Genomic DNA, 16,900 nt, shown 5'->3' with positions numbered 1-16,900 from the left:
CTGTTTTTGTTTGAGGTTCCCTTTTTGCAGTTGCTGCAACCCCCTCTGCAGCTGAGGGCTAGATCTCCACAGTCTGAAGGTTGACCAATAAAACTGCAGACAAATTATGCAAAGTGCTGCTTCCCTAGCAGCAGTACATTACTGCTTCTGAAGACCGAGGGAAACTGGTGTTGCTTGTTCTTCCCTCCTCTCTAACTTGATCCCAAAAAGTAGCAAAGGATTATGCCTGTAATCCTGCTTCAGCATGGAGTACTTCACTTGGGAAGCAGTGGGAGTGACTGAATGACCATTTATACTCCTGTTGCTGTTACTACTAGTGTAGCTGGAGAAATACTAAGTAAAAAGGGAGAATTGGTGGTATGCTTTGCATCATTAGAAGCTGCTACTTCAGAGGAGGTTAGACTGTGGGAGTCCATGTTTGTCCTGTAGGACTATTAGTACCTGCTTCTTTGAAGGTCGTATGAGAGACATACCCTCAGAATGGGAATTCCTTAAAAGGCTGAGCAACTGGCTCTGTTTGTAAATGTGCACTTCTTTGGATGCGTAGGCCTGTTGGGATTGGCACTGTAGGCACTAATTTAGTTGGGGCTATTGATATTTTAGAAGTGCAGCCATGTCAGTTGGTTTTGCCTTAGTCTGTAGAGCCCTAACAGCTTTATAGAATTTGATAGGATCCAGTCTTCTCATCAGACTTGAAATCTAAAACTATCCAGTCTTTACTATTCTATCAGCCTTACAAGCTGCAAACTGAAACAGTAAAGTTTGTTTTGCTATGCAGCTCCCAGCACTGTGCTGCAAACATGCCTAAGGAAATAGGAGCTACATTCTGTGCGTCAGAGGGGTCTCCAAGCAGGGAGGTTACGAGGGGTGGAAAGTATAGGGGCATAAAAGTCAGAAAACAAAAAAGGTGGGTTGGGCAGAACGTAGAGAAGGAAATCTGCAAGAAGGGTGCTGCTTCACTTTTTTTTTTTTTTTTTACAAAGCAGAAAAAAAGGGGGAAGAAATAAAATCTCAACATGATGATAGTACTAAATATGTTAATCTTAGCCACTCAGGGTAGAGAGCGTACACAATCATTTAACCTGGATTTAGAACTCCTCACCAGTTCTTTAGTTTCCTGAACTCTGGCTGTGTGTGCACCATAATTGTTTGGTTTTTCCACAGTAAGCCACATTGTATATGAATACTTGTTTCTCTCACATAGTTGCAATTCACTGATTGGCATACAGATGCAAGGGATTTGTATAATTACAGTTGATTATTGACAGTGCATGTGTAAATATGATTGTTGTAGCCCCTCTATGCCAGGCTGGCAACCTTTTCAAGCCATAGGCTGAAACAATCTAACTCCTGTCCAACCTGAGCAAAGTGGTTTCCATGGTGCGTTGATGGCAGGTGGGCTTTCCCTGTGCCCATTCTAGGGCCAGGCAGTTGTGAGCTACATATGCCTCACTGCATCTACAGCACTGCTGCTTCTCTCAGCCCCTTGCTGCTGGCTGGGGCATGGGTGCAGCTTTCAGCAGATAGGGATCTGCACCTGGGCTAGGCACCTGAAAGCTGTGTAGGCTGCTCTGTAGCTTGGGGTAGGGGAGGAAGGAGGGACAACTGGCTGCAGTGTGGATGCAGTTTCCGGCTGCTTAACGGTAGCACAGGTTCCCAACAGCTGGCAGGATGTGCCCATACCCCACCTGGGGGGAAGGCTAAGGGAAGGGGGAAGGAAGCAATGTCAGGAAAGGCACAGCGGTGGGTATTGCTCAGCCCTGGTGTAGCTTCTCATTGCTTAGCTCTGGTTTTGATGTGGGCAGCCATAAGCCAGAGCCCTGGGGCTCTGCTGGCTAGACCCAACCCACAGGCAATACTTTGACCTCTGCTCTACACGGATAGGCTTCTCTGCTGAATAGCTCTTATTCTGTCTTTGAGGATTGTCTCATTCTCTTGCCAAAGAGCAAGGAGAACATTTAAAATAAAAGAAACAGTGGTAGTCTAATCCAGGAAGAGTGATTGTGTTTCAAAAAAACCTGTTGAATGCTCCTTTGATGCAGATCAGTTTTGGTTGAATTCTGCTTCCGTTGGGAGTGAGATTTGGTTTCTCATATTGCCTCCCAATACAATCCCCTAAATACCCTTCCTTTCCCAGAGTCCAGCAAGGCTTTTGTCTTTATAGAAGCTGACATAAATTTTAGTTTATAAGATGCACTTCTACCCAGCTTTTTGCCTAAATTCAGACTAACATGGCTAACTTTTTAAAAAAAATTAAAAAAAGGTTCCAAGCCAAATCAAGTCCAAATCCATGAGCCAGTCCAGAACCATAAGTGGCCCTATGACTGGCAAACATCCTCCACCTCCCCACCAGCGGCTTGAGATATTTCCAAAGTTTTTTGGCAGGCATCCTATGTGCAGGCCCAAGCCCAGAGGCTTAGGGTTTGGATGCCCCCAAGTTTCGCCTGTCTTCAGCCATATGGCCGCAGGAGCAAGCTAGGGACGAGCCTCCCGTTTCCATAAAGTGGGCTTTAAGGTCCAACACCGTGGCAGGTACTAAACCACACCAGAAGAACAGTTATTCCTGGGAACACTTAAGGAAAACTGCCTTAATGGACCCAGCTACATGGTGTTTCCCCTGCCGGGTAAGTAACTAACTACCTCCCTCTGTGTCTTTTGTTTGCTTATACTGAAAAACATCAACTGCTCCCTTCCAGTTCACACTTACAGACAAATCCTTGTGAGAGGTAGTTAGCCATATTGGTCTAACAGTAGGTAAAATAGGGCAGCATGGTGCCTTATAGATCAGTGGTTCTCAACTGGGGTGCCATGAGGCCTTGTCAAGGGTGTTGTGCCACCAACAGTGCCACTGTGGCCTGGTAGACTAGTCTGTTGTGCTTCAGCTTCCAGGAGGGGATATGTTGGGAAGACCGGGAAGCACTTGCAGCAAGTGTCCCTCATGCTGCGGCCCTTCCCAGTCCGCTTTGTGCACCTCCTCCTGGAAACAGAGGTGCAGGGGGTAGTTTCACTTGGCTGGAGTGTGAGGTTGGAATGGCGGCTGAGATGCTCAGCCAGAGTCAGCAACACTTACTGTGTTAACCCTTCCACAGCTACAACCAAATTAAGGCTGTTATGACCCCCAAAATTCCACTGGATTTGTTGGGACTACTCTCATCATATACCTAAAGGTTTGTACACTTGCAGGCCCTGAACTGTTTAACAAAAATCAAGCTAAACGGTCCTTCTAATAAGACATTAGAAAAGTCATTTCCTAATCGATGAAATGGGGTTAAGGCTCCTTTTCTTTCCCTGTTGTGTCTCCTCTATTTCAATCATAAGCTCTTTGCCACAAGAACTGTTTCTTACTATAGGTGTACAGTGCCTTTCATAAGAGGGCCTCAGTCTCTTGAAGCCTCACTGTTTAAATACAGAGCAGTAACAATTCAACTTGTGGTATCTGCTCTCAGGAAATACACAATGAAATCTGGACTGGTCACTGACGTCTCCTTGTGCATCTGTCAGCACAAGATCAACATGGCTAGAACAGAGCACCTTCAAACTCTTGTCCTTTAACTGCTCCTAGCTACATCCTTTTTCTGGTTACTGTCAACAGCAGCACCAAGCTACCTGCCACACAGGCCTATAACCTAGCTATTATCTTTGACTTGGACCTCTCTACATCCAGGCAATACCCAAATGTTACAAATTCTTGCAGCAGAACATCTGTAGATTATAGCCTTTTTATGCATGCATGCAGACAGCTCATTTCTGGCAAGGATCGCATTTTACGTTTTGGCTACTATAATGTCCTTTTCTCTGGCCTTGATAAATGCCCTCTTACCCTATTCAGAATTATGGTGCAGAGATCATTCTCTTAGCCTGTTACTTTGTGTCACCCCTCTTTTTCCATCCCATCAGTGGTTCATGCTTTTCTGTGTCATCAAATGTGAGCTAGCTTGTCTGCTTTCAAAACTTGCCCCTCATTCACTATCAAGATGTGACTTCCACTTGCATGTTGCCTTCCTCAACATTTCATTTAAAAAAAAAAAGACGGCACTTTGTGCTTTCTCGGCTGTCCTACATGCATGGGAGAACCTTTTTAAATATCCACAAGGCTACTTACTTTATTATCCCTTCATTAAACTTTTCCTTTGTTATGCCTACAAAAAACCTCAATGGTGGTTGGGCCAAAGTACACTGAAAACACTGCTATCATGATCAGTACAGGCAACCCATCTGTTTCCATCTCTGGTGTCAGTCCTTCTCCCATAGAACTAACAATCTATCTTGTTCTGTGTTATATCTGTGATTAGCACAGTGGGAGTCCTAGCCCATTAGAAAACTCTGAGACACTGTAATAGTACAAAGAAAAGCTATGAAAGTTAATGAGGCTAGAGTTCAGTATACTTTTTTCTTTAGATATATTCGCCAAGCCTGTATGTTGGTTAATGTCATTAATCCAGGCTCTGTTATCAAATCTTATTCTGTAAGAAGTGACGTGATATAGGAAGTAAAATTTAGAAGGGAAACCAGTTTTAATTTCGAAACTTTCAGTAGAATTTACTATAACTAGTAATATTGATTTTTAATGATGAATTCAAACTTGACTGTATACAGACTCAACAGTGATTAGGTGCTGTCTGGAATTTACATGAGAAAAGAATTCCAGATGCTTCCTTTTGCCTGTTATAATGGTGAAGGAGGCTTTTCCTGTTTACAAATTAATAACTATACACAAGGCTAACACACCCCTTGACTTCAGAGTTCATCAGCCCACAGTCTGACTAATACTATATTTATCTCATCCTTTTTTTTCTTACCTGTTTAATTTTTATTTCTTCCATCTCAGCAAGGCTTTTGCCCCTAACAAATATCTGTTTGGCAGAGGGCAGGACATGCTGGCACTTTATAGACTAAATTGTTCAGAGATGCATGAGCTGTCATAGGCTATAGCCTGCTTTCATGACATCTGATGAAGTAAGTTGTAGCCTGCTCATGCATCTCTGAAATGAGTTAGTTCATAAAAGTGGTTCTCAGCCCTCCATAACTTTTCTGAATTTGGTGGCATCCTGTTGGAGAACCATTGTTCCAGAAGTATAGCTAGTTTTTTCTGCATCCTGGCCACAGTGGGGAGATGGGGAAGAGGTGGTGCTTGAGTTCAGGAGAAGGGTGGGAGGCTAGGCAGTGTTACCTGCTACAGCATGGGATTACCCAGGGACAACAGGTTTTCAGTGGGGACCCAGGGCAAAGTCTCCCCCATCAGCTTCACTCACCGTATTTTCTGTTGTCTTCTTACAGCTGCTAATGATATCCATTGGACTGGACACCAAAAGCAGGATCCATTCTAGAATGTATTCTCTATGTTGCCTCCCATTTTAAACATCAAACTTGTACCAACTCTGCAAAAATAGTTGAGAAAGTTAAGAGAACTATTTTCATGATTGCTACTTTATAAGAACAGCCCCAAAATTTCAAATAATGTATTTCGTATATTTAATATTGTCCTTGACTTATTTTGTGTCAGCTAAAGAACCCAGCCATCAGAAAGTAATTTTCCCATTGTTTGAGATGGATGAAAACTCAGATGCTAGTGCATGATTTACAGAGCAGATTATTAAAATGACCTTCCTTAACATTACTAAAAATAAAAGCAAACTTTTTTTCTATTCTAGGGCAATGTGTGTAGATTGCGCTTGACTCTGCCACCTGATGAAGGCTCACTTTCTGATCAAAGTGCAAAGAAAACTTCAAATACAAAAAAAGTAAGTGCATTATATTTAGTCCTTGCATCTAAACTTAACAAGTGGTAAATATTGTGGATGTATTTCACCCCTCCAAAGAAGGAGAATTTAAATTGATGTGAATTATAGCAGGCTTATAATTTAAACCAGAAAACTAATTATTCAATTGTGGCACTGAAGTTGGTGACAACAAAACTGAGCATGGAGGAAGAAGGGTGGGAGCATGTTTGCAGCCCAGGAGTTGTAGGTGGTGGGCAAGTGAGGTATTATGAGTTTGTTTTTGTTTGCTTGTTTCTTAGTTTTTGATATTACTTGCAGCGGTAGCCAGAGGCCCTGCAGGGCCCCATATGCATGTCAAACAGGGCTCTGTGTTTATAACCTCAGAGCTGGCTACTTCTAGGACTTAAGCACATGAAGAGTCACATTGACATGTGTGCAGTTGTGAAGTCTCAAACAGATGGACAAGATTTGAACCTTAAAAATATGTATGAGAGCTGGCCTGCCTATGACTTGGGGAGGGGGAAGAGAAAACATTGTAAAGTGTTAAGTTGTTCACTGTATTTATTACACAGTAGAGGCAAACTTACTGCTGGTGGGAAAAATATGAAAAAAGAAAATTAAGGTTTCTCTGGAAAAAAAGTGGTGGTAGGGCAGGGCAAGGGTCCTAGTTCTCTTTACACAGAACCAAACATTTCTGTGACTTCAGGGATGAAGGACTGAGCTCCTAAATGCTTTTCACTGCACTACAATATTTTTAACTTGTCTGAAAGGATTTAAAAATGCAGATGGGTCCTTTCTGACACTTAACCACATGTGCGCTTTAATAAACCAAACTCATCCAAAAATGGCTGAGTGCACCAAGATGAAACCTGAACTGTTATGTAGCAATAGGATTGCTTCAGAACGGCAACTCCTTTGTACTATCTCTTAAACCAAAGGAACCAATAAGAGACAAATGTTTTCCGCATATCCAAAGTTATTTTATTTTAATTATCTAAGTTATGTGCTTTATCAGATCCCCATTTCGGAAAGTTAAAGGGCTGGATTCCCATCTCCACCAAAGTGCCTCTATACTATTCTAGCTGTGTAAAAGGACCTTAAAGTTGTAAATTATGCTGCCAGATTGGTGTAAAGGGACTATGGGGTCAGTTAGAATCAGACCTAGCATGAACGACAAATGTAGTCTTCCAGAAATGTTTAGTTGTAGCTTGTAGAAGACTTGGTCACTTTAAAACTGTCCCCCAGGTATATCTAATAGCTGAAAGTATTTGGACCAGATTAAAGTAATGAAAGTAAGGTACACCCACAATACGCATAGTTTTAGTTTGTTTTTGAGGAGGATAGATATTGACTTGAGCTCACTCATCCTGTACTGTGCAGGAAAGAATGATGAAAAAAATATAAATGAGGTAGGGCTGCAGTAGTTCTTGTTACTACTGAGCCCTTTTTACCTCAAACTCTTTGGTTTAGAGGAAGGAAATTGGATGTTTTTTCTTTTAACACAAGTCAAGGCAAGAAATTATATGGGCAGAAGGCAGGGTAGATTTCCTCCTTATAAATCAAGTAGAGCACTTTGTAGAATGGAGAAGGCAAAACAGTTGTGTTTATATATAAAGTAATGCCAACCTTTGTGAAAAAAAACTTGAGACTTGCAATTTCCAAGTCAAATTGACTCATGATCTCAGGATAGAACCCTCAAATCTCGGGATTTCTTCTTCTGGCAGGTGTAGTGAGTGCTCAGGTGGTAAGTCTGTGGAGGGGTGAGGGGAGGGGGAGAGGGAAGAAGCAGAGGGGGGTGCAGGTCGAGGCCTCCATGGTGAGGAAAGGAGTGGGGCGGGGTGAACGGCCCCTTGGGGCTGGGGCAGGTCATGTAACACAGATGTGGGTGGCTGGTCCAGAGATGCTGGGAGGGGAGGGCAGGCAGCTCCCTGGCACTGTGTGCCCCCCCACCCCGGGGAGGCATAGGGGGTATTGCCCCATGCACAAACCTGGAGGGCATGAGGTGGGCTGTCTGCTGCAGGCTGGGGCTCTCTGCAGCCTGCTGCCTTTGCCCTGGGAGCTGTGAAATGCCAGTGTACTTCCTGCTGCCCAGCGGGTGGGCAGGGGATGTGCAGCGTGGGCTGTGCTTGACTCCTGGGGTGCTTGACTCTGCCCTGTGCATAAATCCAGGCGGTACGTGCCCCCTATGTCTGCCCCCAAGGATTCACACAATGCTAGGGAGCTGCCCACGGCTGCCATGTGACCCAACCCATCTGTGCATCTGTCTCCAAACCCCACACACCCACAGCTCCTCACACCTTCACAAATCGCTGCCCCCCACTTGAAATAGGATCTTGTGATTCACATACCAAATATCTTGATTTTTTTTTTAAGAGTGTCTCAAGATTTTTGTCAGGGTGGGGTTGGCAATACTGTATATTCCTGAAGGATTTTATTTCTCTCCTTTCCCCCTCCCCCACATTATTTTATTTTTTACAGTTGAGATTAAAAATAACATAGACTTTGTTCACTTAGTCTTCATTTAAATTCAGAATAAAGAATAATTGTGAGGGTGTATGCTGAGGTCTTCTCTAAGAATGTACCATTTTGTCAATAATCAAGGCTGAGATTCAGGAGCGTTTTTTACTGTGTCAGATCTGCTCTGTTTTGATTATGCTGTATTTTCTGTATGTGACTTCCATCTTTTCCTCCAAAATCATCTGGGGAAAATTGTGGTGCGCGTGATATGAGAGGAAAAGGGCTCCCCACTGATCCAGCGATTTGGTGGGCAGGGAGGGAGGCAGAATGGTGGCAGTGTTAATTGCTGTGGCTCTGGGAACCATGGCAATTTATTACTTGCACTGCTCCGTCCCCATCTGATCCCTGTCCCCCATTGCCAGATTTCCTGATTGGTAGAGAGTCCCTCTTCCAAGATGTGTTACAGATTAGGCGGCTGTTTGGGTTGGTCCTCGGCTGGAGCACTGGCTCTGCAGCTGTGTGGCTCTGGGGTGCACAGTCCTGGACTTGGTATGCCTAAACTTGCATGGGACTTCAGAGCTAGTGCAGGGTCCCAGACTTGCCTCATGGCCCCTGTATTGACATGCTGGTGTTGGGGCCATGTGGCAGAGCTTGATCTTCCATGCCAGTGCTGGAGCTGCTCAGCGAGTTGAAGATGCCATGCTGGCTCTAGAGCCATGTGCTGGGTCCAACATGATGCATAGCTCCAAGCCAGGGCACAGTCCTGGACTTAGTGAACCTGACTCTGGAGTCAGTGTGGAGTCCTGGACTCACTGCATGGCCCCAGTATCAGCATACTGGTGCTGAGGCCATGTGATATGGCCTGATTTAGCATCCTGGCACTGGGCAATAAGTCTGGGACCCTGCACTGACTCCAGAGCTGTGGGCCAGATCTGGGTGCACCAGTCCAAGACTGGGAGCCATGTGCCGAGTCAGACTTAGCACATGGCTCCACAGCCAGTCATGGGTTCTCAGACTTGCCATGTGGCCCAAGTGACAGAGGATGCAGGATCAGGTCCATTGCACAGCCCCAGCATCATCATGCCAGCTCAAGGTTAGGACCAGTGAGTGGCCCCCAGCCCCAGAGAGCTCAGGTTTTTGTTTTTTTTTAACTTAGGGTCTCAGTAATAAGGTGCGTAGTGTATGTGTATGTATATATATATATATATATGGGGATGTTCTATATTTGAGAAAAATACAGTAGATTTGTTTTCAGCACTTTTTTTCGCCTCCCACTTTCCAAAAAAGCCATGGTAACTTCACTTTATATGCAGGACTGACCTGTAATTAGGCCCCTTACCATTTGACTTCGTATTTGCAATGCTTTTGTGCATGCAGTAAAAATACCAAGTCAGTTTTCTTCAGTGTCATTCTCAGCAGGGATCCTGATTTTTTCCCTGATTTAAAAAAAAAAAAAAATCCCCAATTTCCAGATTTTAAAAAGTAACCCATAGTGGTGTTTCATGTTAATCATGGAAAAACGTGGATTTTGGGTTATGTTTTCAAATACAAAAATTGGGGATTTTTTTTATCAGAGAAAATCAGGAACAGATAAAGACCACTGATGCCCATACACAGATAAGACCCACTGGTGTGCATACCAAATCTCACAGGAGACTAAAATACCAAAGAAAGGACCAAAAGGGTTAAATGCATTAGATATCTGAAAATTGTGGGTTTTTTTAATCAGAAAAAAACAGGATCCCTGGTTCTCAGTTTAGTATTTTTAATGCATTTAACCCTTTCTGTCCTTTCCTTGGTATTTGAGTCTCCTGTGAGATTTATTTGTATGTGCACCAGTGGTCCTTATTTGGGTCATCAATTTATATTGGGCACGGGGGAAGTGGAAGCTGTTTTTCTAAAATTTAACTTAAAAATCTGGGTTTGATTTCCAATTTGAACAATGTGGTGTATCAGGGGTATTGGGCTCATCATTCCCTGAGGAACAGATGAGTGGTGTGCAGCTGGTTTGTGAGGCAGATTCAGCCCATAGGCTGGCCCCATGTGCAGCAATATGCCCCAGACTGGCCCCACATGCCATTTGCAATTCCAGTTTTGAGGTCCAGGGGCAGCAGTGTAGGCTGAATCGGTGGTCTCCAAACTTTTTTGATCATGCACCCCTATCAGTAAAAGATTTTTGAGCACGCACCCCCAATATATGTATATTTATATTAATGCACCCCTTTCAGTAAAAAAAATTTTGAGCCTGCACCCCCAATATATGTATATGTATATAAACAGAAGTTCTAATATTTTCTTCCTGCACCCTAACTGATCGTCTTGCGCTTCCCTTGAGGTGAGCGCACCCCACTTTGGAGACCACTGGGCTGGATGATAGGGCTCTGCAGGTGATGGCTTTGATGTCTCTGTGGTAGCTAGGAATGGACAGAGCAATATAATATTAAAAAAAGCATCTGGAGAACATTACCTCTTGATCCATCAATTTGAATCCTGTGGCCCTTGTTTCATTCAAAGGTAAATACAGTGTGTAGAGACACTATCACAAGACACAGAAACAACTGCAAAAGTTACTGACCATGAATCAGTTTTCAGCTACCTTAAAAGATTGTTGTAACTTATAACTGGTAGGTTTAGTGTTGCTGGAATGGATAGTTGTATAAATTTTAAGCAGTTACGAGGTAACTGAGAAGGTAAGTGATTTGCTTTTTGATGCTTTTATTTGCAGACTGATAAGACATTTGATCACAAGCTTTCAAGAGAGTTTTGTATCTGTGCTAATTTGTCCATGCTTGAGTGATTCAGTCTTTAAAAAAATTACTTAATACTTTTGATTTGACCTGTATCCACCTTTTATAAATGAAGGTGAGAGAGAGACTCGGTGACTATTCAGTCTCCGCCATGCATTTAACAGTCAAAGTCCACGAATACATCTGTGCCAAGAGCTAGTCTCAGTAGCGTGACAATGGACAGCAAAGCTGTACAATCACAGTGCGCTATTGTCTGTAAACACAAGATATCATGAAGGAAACAGCATTCCAAAAATGTGTTTGACAGGATTTAGAAGAAAGTTCTAGTGTTAGAAATGAAAATAAATCTAAGAATTGTATCTAAAACTTTACTGAATGCTATAACTGTCTCTGTTCCATAATGTACCATCTGAGGCTTGTTTTCTCCCTCTAGAAGCATGTATAACATATGGAGTTGTACAGTTTTTACTGGAGTCTTTAGGGAGAATAGTTGCAACATCTGTATTGGCAGAATACTGTGCCTTGCAAGGTAAGAGTATTGCTAAGCAAGCTGCTAGTCACATGGGGTCCTGACAGGTGTGCAGCTCCCTGCCATAACCCATGGCATTTTGCAGGAAATGTATGAGTTGCATCTATCCCTGGGACCCAACAAATGTTTGCTGTTGGGTCTTGGGGATTGGGAGATGAGCTGCAGGTTAGAGCAGCTGCATCTTTGCAGCTGCTATCCCCCTACCCCTGCCCTTCCCCCCCAAGCCCAGGCACTCCAATCCACCCATCCTGCCCTCCAGTGCCTGCTGGGCAGCCACCAGAACAAGCTCCCTCCTCTCCCTTCCCCCTCTCTTATTTTTGAAGAGGGTGCAGGGAGTAGAGCTCGGCTGTGTCAGCTAAGGAGGCCTGCCCTTGGCCACACCAACAGACTTTAATGAAAACACTCCATTGCCTGTTTGGGCATTTTTAAAGTGCTCTGCAGCTGTGCACATCTGCCAGTGCATGACAAACTGTCGCATCTATCAGTGCCACTGTCATGTCTTTCTGCACCAGATTGTTTCTCTGCCGCTGCTAAAGAAGAGCAAGGGGCAGTATGTTGTCAAAACACAATACCAGAGAACTATATAAATATCATGGTATAATGGCTGAGTTGCAATGTTGTGTTTGTAATCTTTTGTTGATGTATGAAAGAGGCTTTAAGTTGCATTACTATGCCATCACAGCATTATACATTGTTGTTGGTTGGTTGGTTCTTTGTATTTCTTTAGCTGATGGGATCTCCAGTTGCACATTGCTACACTAGTGTTTAATAGTAAAATCAGCTTCTGCGCTGTCAGATGAATACACCAGAGATTTCATTAATTCTGATATTCTCAGTTCTGTGAATTGGTGACTCAAGCTACTGTCATGATTCTGGCCCTAAAAATGCTACTGAAGTAATATTGATGTCTCCCAACACCCAGTACCCCTTGATGGGGCAACAACTTCAAGAGGAAATGTGGATTGTTTAAATAAACAAACAAAATACAAAGTTCCATATCAGTTTGTACCTGACAAATGATCACTCTGTTTGGTTCCTATGCTGATTTCTTGGCTATGAGTTCCCATGAAATAACATCAAATAGCATGATGTATTGAAGACCATGAATTGTGCAATAGTAGTACAACCTTATCTCGTGATTTTGCATAATGAAATAGACTTCTATGAGATGTTTTTATATGGTGTTTTTTGGTGTGATCCCTATAAATAGGAAGATGATCCTGAACTCCTTAGCGTCTGCCAAATCTAAATTTTGATGTCTTAAGCTTTATTATCTTAAATTCAGTGTGCCCTAAAGTCACACAGCTAGACACAATTATTTCCTTGTTTTTCAGGAATAAAACCCACTGCTAAATTTCTCTGAAATCCTAGGGTCACTAGGTATTTGAAAGTACTGCACTTAAATTTTGGTCAAACAGAATTTTGGCTATAGTAGTAGTTTTTAATTAATTATGGACAATGGAAGATGTTAGTACGTGGCTCTTTGTTCATTACAAAGCACAAAAGCATATTGTGCAAGTCTGATTGTATGGAAAATTGGTTGTCTTGAAGCCTCTCTTTGTCTTGTACAATAAAGGGCTTATTGGACAATTCTGTTGTCTCCATTTGGGTGGTGGCCTTTACTGTTTGTTTTTCATCAGTCCCTTTTGTGATGCATTTCACTGGCTAAGGGCCAGACTCAGACATCAGGAGGAGCCGTGGGTGGGTGAATGAGGACAGAACTTGAACAAAGACTTTTAAAAAAGTTTTATATGCATGCACAGCTGATTGAAAGTAAAATGTAATGTTTCAACTCAAACCATCTGTATGACTTACCTGTAGGAGTTGCTCCCCATAGAGGCTCTGCACTAGCACATTCATCTTACCAGTGCAGTTTTTCCACACAGGCTTAAATTTGAAACCATTTTTAAAAACCAGTACACTTAAATTGGTGCAGATCTCTGTATGGCTTTTTGAAGAGGCAAAATGCAAGAAATTGGTACCAGAAAATGATGCAGTGCTGTTAGAATTAATTCAGAAATAAGTTCAGCCAGCAAGACCTCCTCTTCACGTGCAGGTGTCTTGGACAAGAAAGTAAAACAAAAATGCACACTCTCTCATCCCTGTACCTGAACTTCCCCCATCTCTGCCTCCCAAATGGCAGCTCCTATAGATCTTCACCTTGACAAGGAAAGCTTCAGTTAGTCCCTTGGTTGCCAGAGGCAGGTAATGCAACCTTCCACACATGATCTTGGAGAGAGAAAAGTAAATTGCAGAATTAGTTAAGCAGAGAAAGTTGGGAAGAGAATAGATGGGGAGGGGAGCAGCAAGAGAAAAAGGCTGGACAAATATAGCAGCAGTAGAGAATATTATATGCCTAAGCTATGACTTTATTGCTGTGAAAAGAGAATTGCGATAAGATGCTACCAGATGCTTTTTGTGAGAAGCTCACAGTATGTAGGCACAACAAGAAAACCATGCAGCATCAGACATTTATTAGAGTTAGAATATTTTACAGACTGACTTAAAAATCTTTGAAAGAGAGGAAGGAAGAGCTTGGAATGCTTTTCTTAACAAATTTCTCTTTCTGAAAGAAGGCAGAGAACCTGGAACAGGTGGAAAGGCATGGTTAGTGAAAGCAGGTGGCTTGTGTGTATACCTACACACTGCCATTGTGCTAAACATATGAACCTGCTCTTTTGCAAAAGGAGAAATGAACAGGGTTTACTTGGGTGTCCTTGTGATAACAGATGCTGAATCTGTCTTTGTCAATAGAGATCTTTCCAATGCCATTCCTTGCAAGTATAGTGTATGCCTTAGAAAAGCTGAAACTTAATGACCTTATTTTGTACTTTGTGCTGGTTAGGCTTTATTTAGAGTACTGTGGGAAGTTCTGGGCTTCACATTTTGAGAAGGATGTGGAGAAGCTAGGTAGGATCAAGAGGCAAGTGACACAAATCAGAGGTTGGAAGTATGAGGGAACAAGGCATTTTAATCTTAGAGAAAAGGCTATTAAGGGGACATGATAAGTTTTCAAATGTTGGCAAGGCTGCCATTAAGAAGAACTACTGTTCTTCCTTGCTGCAGAGGGCAGGTCACGTGTGGTTGGAGGCTGGGGTGGGAGCAGTATTGGGCTGTGTGGGGCTGGCCCTGCACATTGCCGCTGTGTGCAGCCAGGACCTGGCTGGCCCCACACGCTGCCGCTACCTGCAGCCCAGGACTGGGGTGGGAGCATGGATCAGGTCAACTGGACAGCTGTGTGCTATGGAGCTGGGTGGGGCTGGCCCTGCTTGCTGCCACCCCCTGTGGCTGGGGTGGTAGTGCAGGGACCTACATGCTATGGCGATGGGCAGGGTCAGCCCCGCTCGCTGCCACCACATGCAGCTTCAAGGACTTGCACACTCCAGAGACTCTGAGGACCACCCCACACATGCATATCCCCCCACCATACTCCTAGACTCACCTATCCCTTCCCACAGCCCTCGCATACACTCCCCCCCAACCATATACCCTGCACTCACACCTCTCCACACCCACCATTCCCACACCCCATACACCTCAACCACACACAGTTTACAAGAGTAAGACTGTATTTTGAGCTATTATGCAATTGCCTGTAGCTATACTATGCAAACACACACAAATCTGGACAAAAATATATTTTTAAATAAAATTTAAAATAAGTCATAGTAAATGCCTGATTTTTTTGATATGACTTTTTTTTTTTCTGGTTTCAAGATGCTCCTCCCCCTGGGGGGGGGACTTCCAGTGGCAAAGGTTAGTGGGTTCAGGGGGCAGAATGTCTGGTCCCAAGATGGTAGCCAGATGGCAGGGCACCTGTCAAGGTGTGGCTACCCTTGCAGCCCTTGACAGCTCCCTGAAACTTGTTAAGCGGCCCGTTAGCCAAAATACTTGCCCATCCCTGATCGCGACCAATTTATTCTGGACTTCAGAAAAGCAGGCTTGGACTTGCCTGGGGAACTCATGGGCAGGATCACCTGGGAAGCCAAACTGAGGGGGAGAGGAGGCCAGGAGAGGTGGCTGTACTTTAAAGAAGCCATACTGAAGAGTGCAGGAACAAACCATCCTGACGTGCATGAAGACTAGCAAGTATGGCAGAAGACCTGCTTGGCTTATCAGGGAACTCTTCAGTAAATTAGATCACAAAAAGGAAGCTTATAAGAAGTGGAAACTTGGACAAATAAATAGGTAGGAGTATAAGAGCATTGCTCGGGCATGCCGGGATGAAATCGGGAAGGCCAAAGTGCAATTGGAATTGTAGCTAGCAAGGGAGGTGAAAGGTAGCAAGAAGGGTTTCTCTAAGTCTGTTGGCAGCAAAAGGAGAATTGGGAGAAGTGTGGGTCCTCTACTGAATGGCAGAGGCAACCTTGTGACAAGATGCAGAAAAGGCTGAAGTGCTCATTGCCTTTTTTGCCTTGAGCAAGATCAGCTCCCAGACTACTGTACCAGGCTGCACAGTATGGGGATGAGGTGAGCTGCCAACAGTGACAAAAGAATAGGTTAGGGCCAGGGATAGGCAATGTTTCAGCTGGAGTGCCGAAAAAAGCACAATGTCTATCTTGGAAGGTGCCGGAGTGCCAACATGCTGCTGTTTGGAACCTCCCAGCTGCAGCCAGCCCACGGAGCTCAGTCTGCTTGCAGCAGGGCTTGCAGCCTCCCAGCATCCTGCTGGGAGCAGCCTGGGCTCCGTGGCTGGCAGGAGCTGCTTAGAGCCTGGGCTGGTGGTGGTATGCCGAGCAAAATCGCCTTGCATGCCATGCTTGGCACACGTGCCAGGGGTTGCTGACCCCTAGCTTAGGGGATATTTAGAAAAGCTAAACATGTACATAGGGCCAGATGGGATGCATCTGAGGCTGCTATGGGTGTTGGCTGATGAGATTGCAGAGCTGCTAGCCATTACTTTTGAAAATTCTTGGTGATCAGGAGAGGTCCTGGATAATTGGAAAAAGGGTAAACATAGTGCCCATATTTAAGAAAGGGAAAAAGGAGGATCCAGGGAACTGCAGACCAGTCCGCCTCACCTCAGTTCTTAGAAAAATGATGGAGCAGATCTTCAAGGAATCCATTTTCTAAGCACTTGGAGGAGAAGGGGATTAGGAACAGTCGGCATGGATTCAAGGGCAAGTCATGGCTGACCAACCTGACTGCCTTCTATGTATGACAAGGTGACTGGCTCTGTGGATGCAGAGAGACCAGGGGATGTGGTATACCAGTGGTTGTCAACTGGGAGTACAGGTGGCCCTAGGGGTACACATGGGCATGTGGGGACAGAGCACCGCTACCCACCACCCCATGCTGCCGCCTTCCAGGAGCAGGACTGGGAGGAAGGGGGATGAGGCCAGTGGTGCCCCTCTGTGGGCTGCACAGGTGCCGCGTGGCTCTCCAGATGGGTGGGATGCTGTTGCCACTCCAGCTCTCCTTCCCCAGTCCATGTCCGGCCATGTGCC

At 44.2% G+C, this 16,900-nt stretch overlaps 1 protein-coding gene across 1 annotated transcript in view; it reads left to right on the top strand.

Annotated features, from left to right (window-relative positions):
* The first annotated feature begins 282 nt into the window (after positions 1–282).
* Positions 283–16,900, top strand: part of LOC109308760 (myocardial zonula adherens protein-like) — an 81,637-nt gene continuing 65,019 nt past the window's right edge. The window contains exons 1-2 of the mRNA XM_019533164.1: positions 283–396; positions 5,652–5,741. Of these exons, the coding sequence (XP_019388709.1) occupies positions 283–396; positions 5,652–5,741 (204 nt within the window). The remainder of the gene's footprint in view (positions 397–5,651; positions 5,742–16,900) is intronic.

The sequence above is a fragment of the Crocodylus porosus genome, unplaced genomic scaffold (assembly GCF_001723895.1).
Source record: "Crocodylus porosus isolate Cpor-Errol unplaced genomic scaffold, CroPor_comp1, whole genome shotgun sequence".
NCBI classification, from domain to species: Eukaryota; Metazoa; Chordata; order Crocodylia; family Crocodylidae; genus Crocodylus; species Crocodylus porosus.
This window is presented reverse-complemented; position numbering and strand designations above follow the sequence as displayed.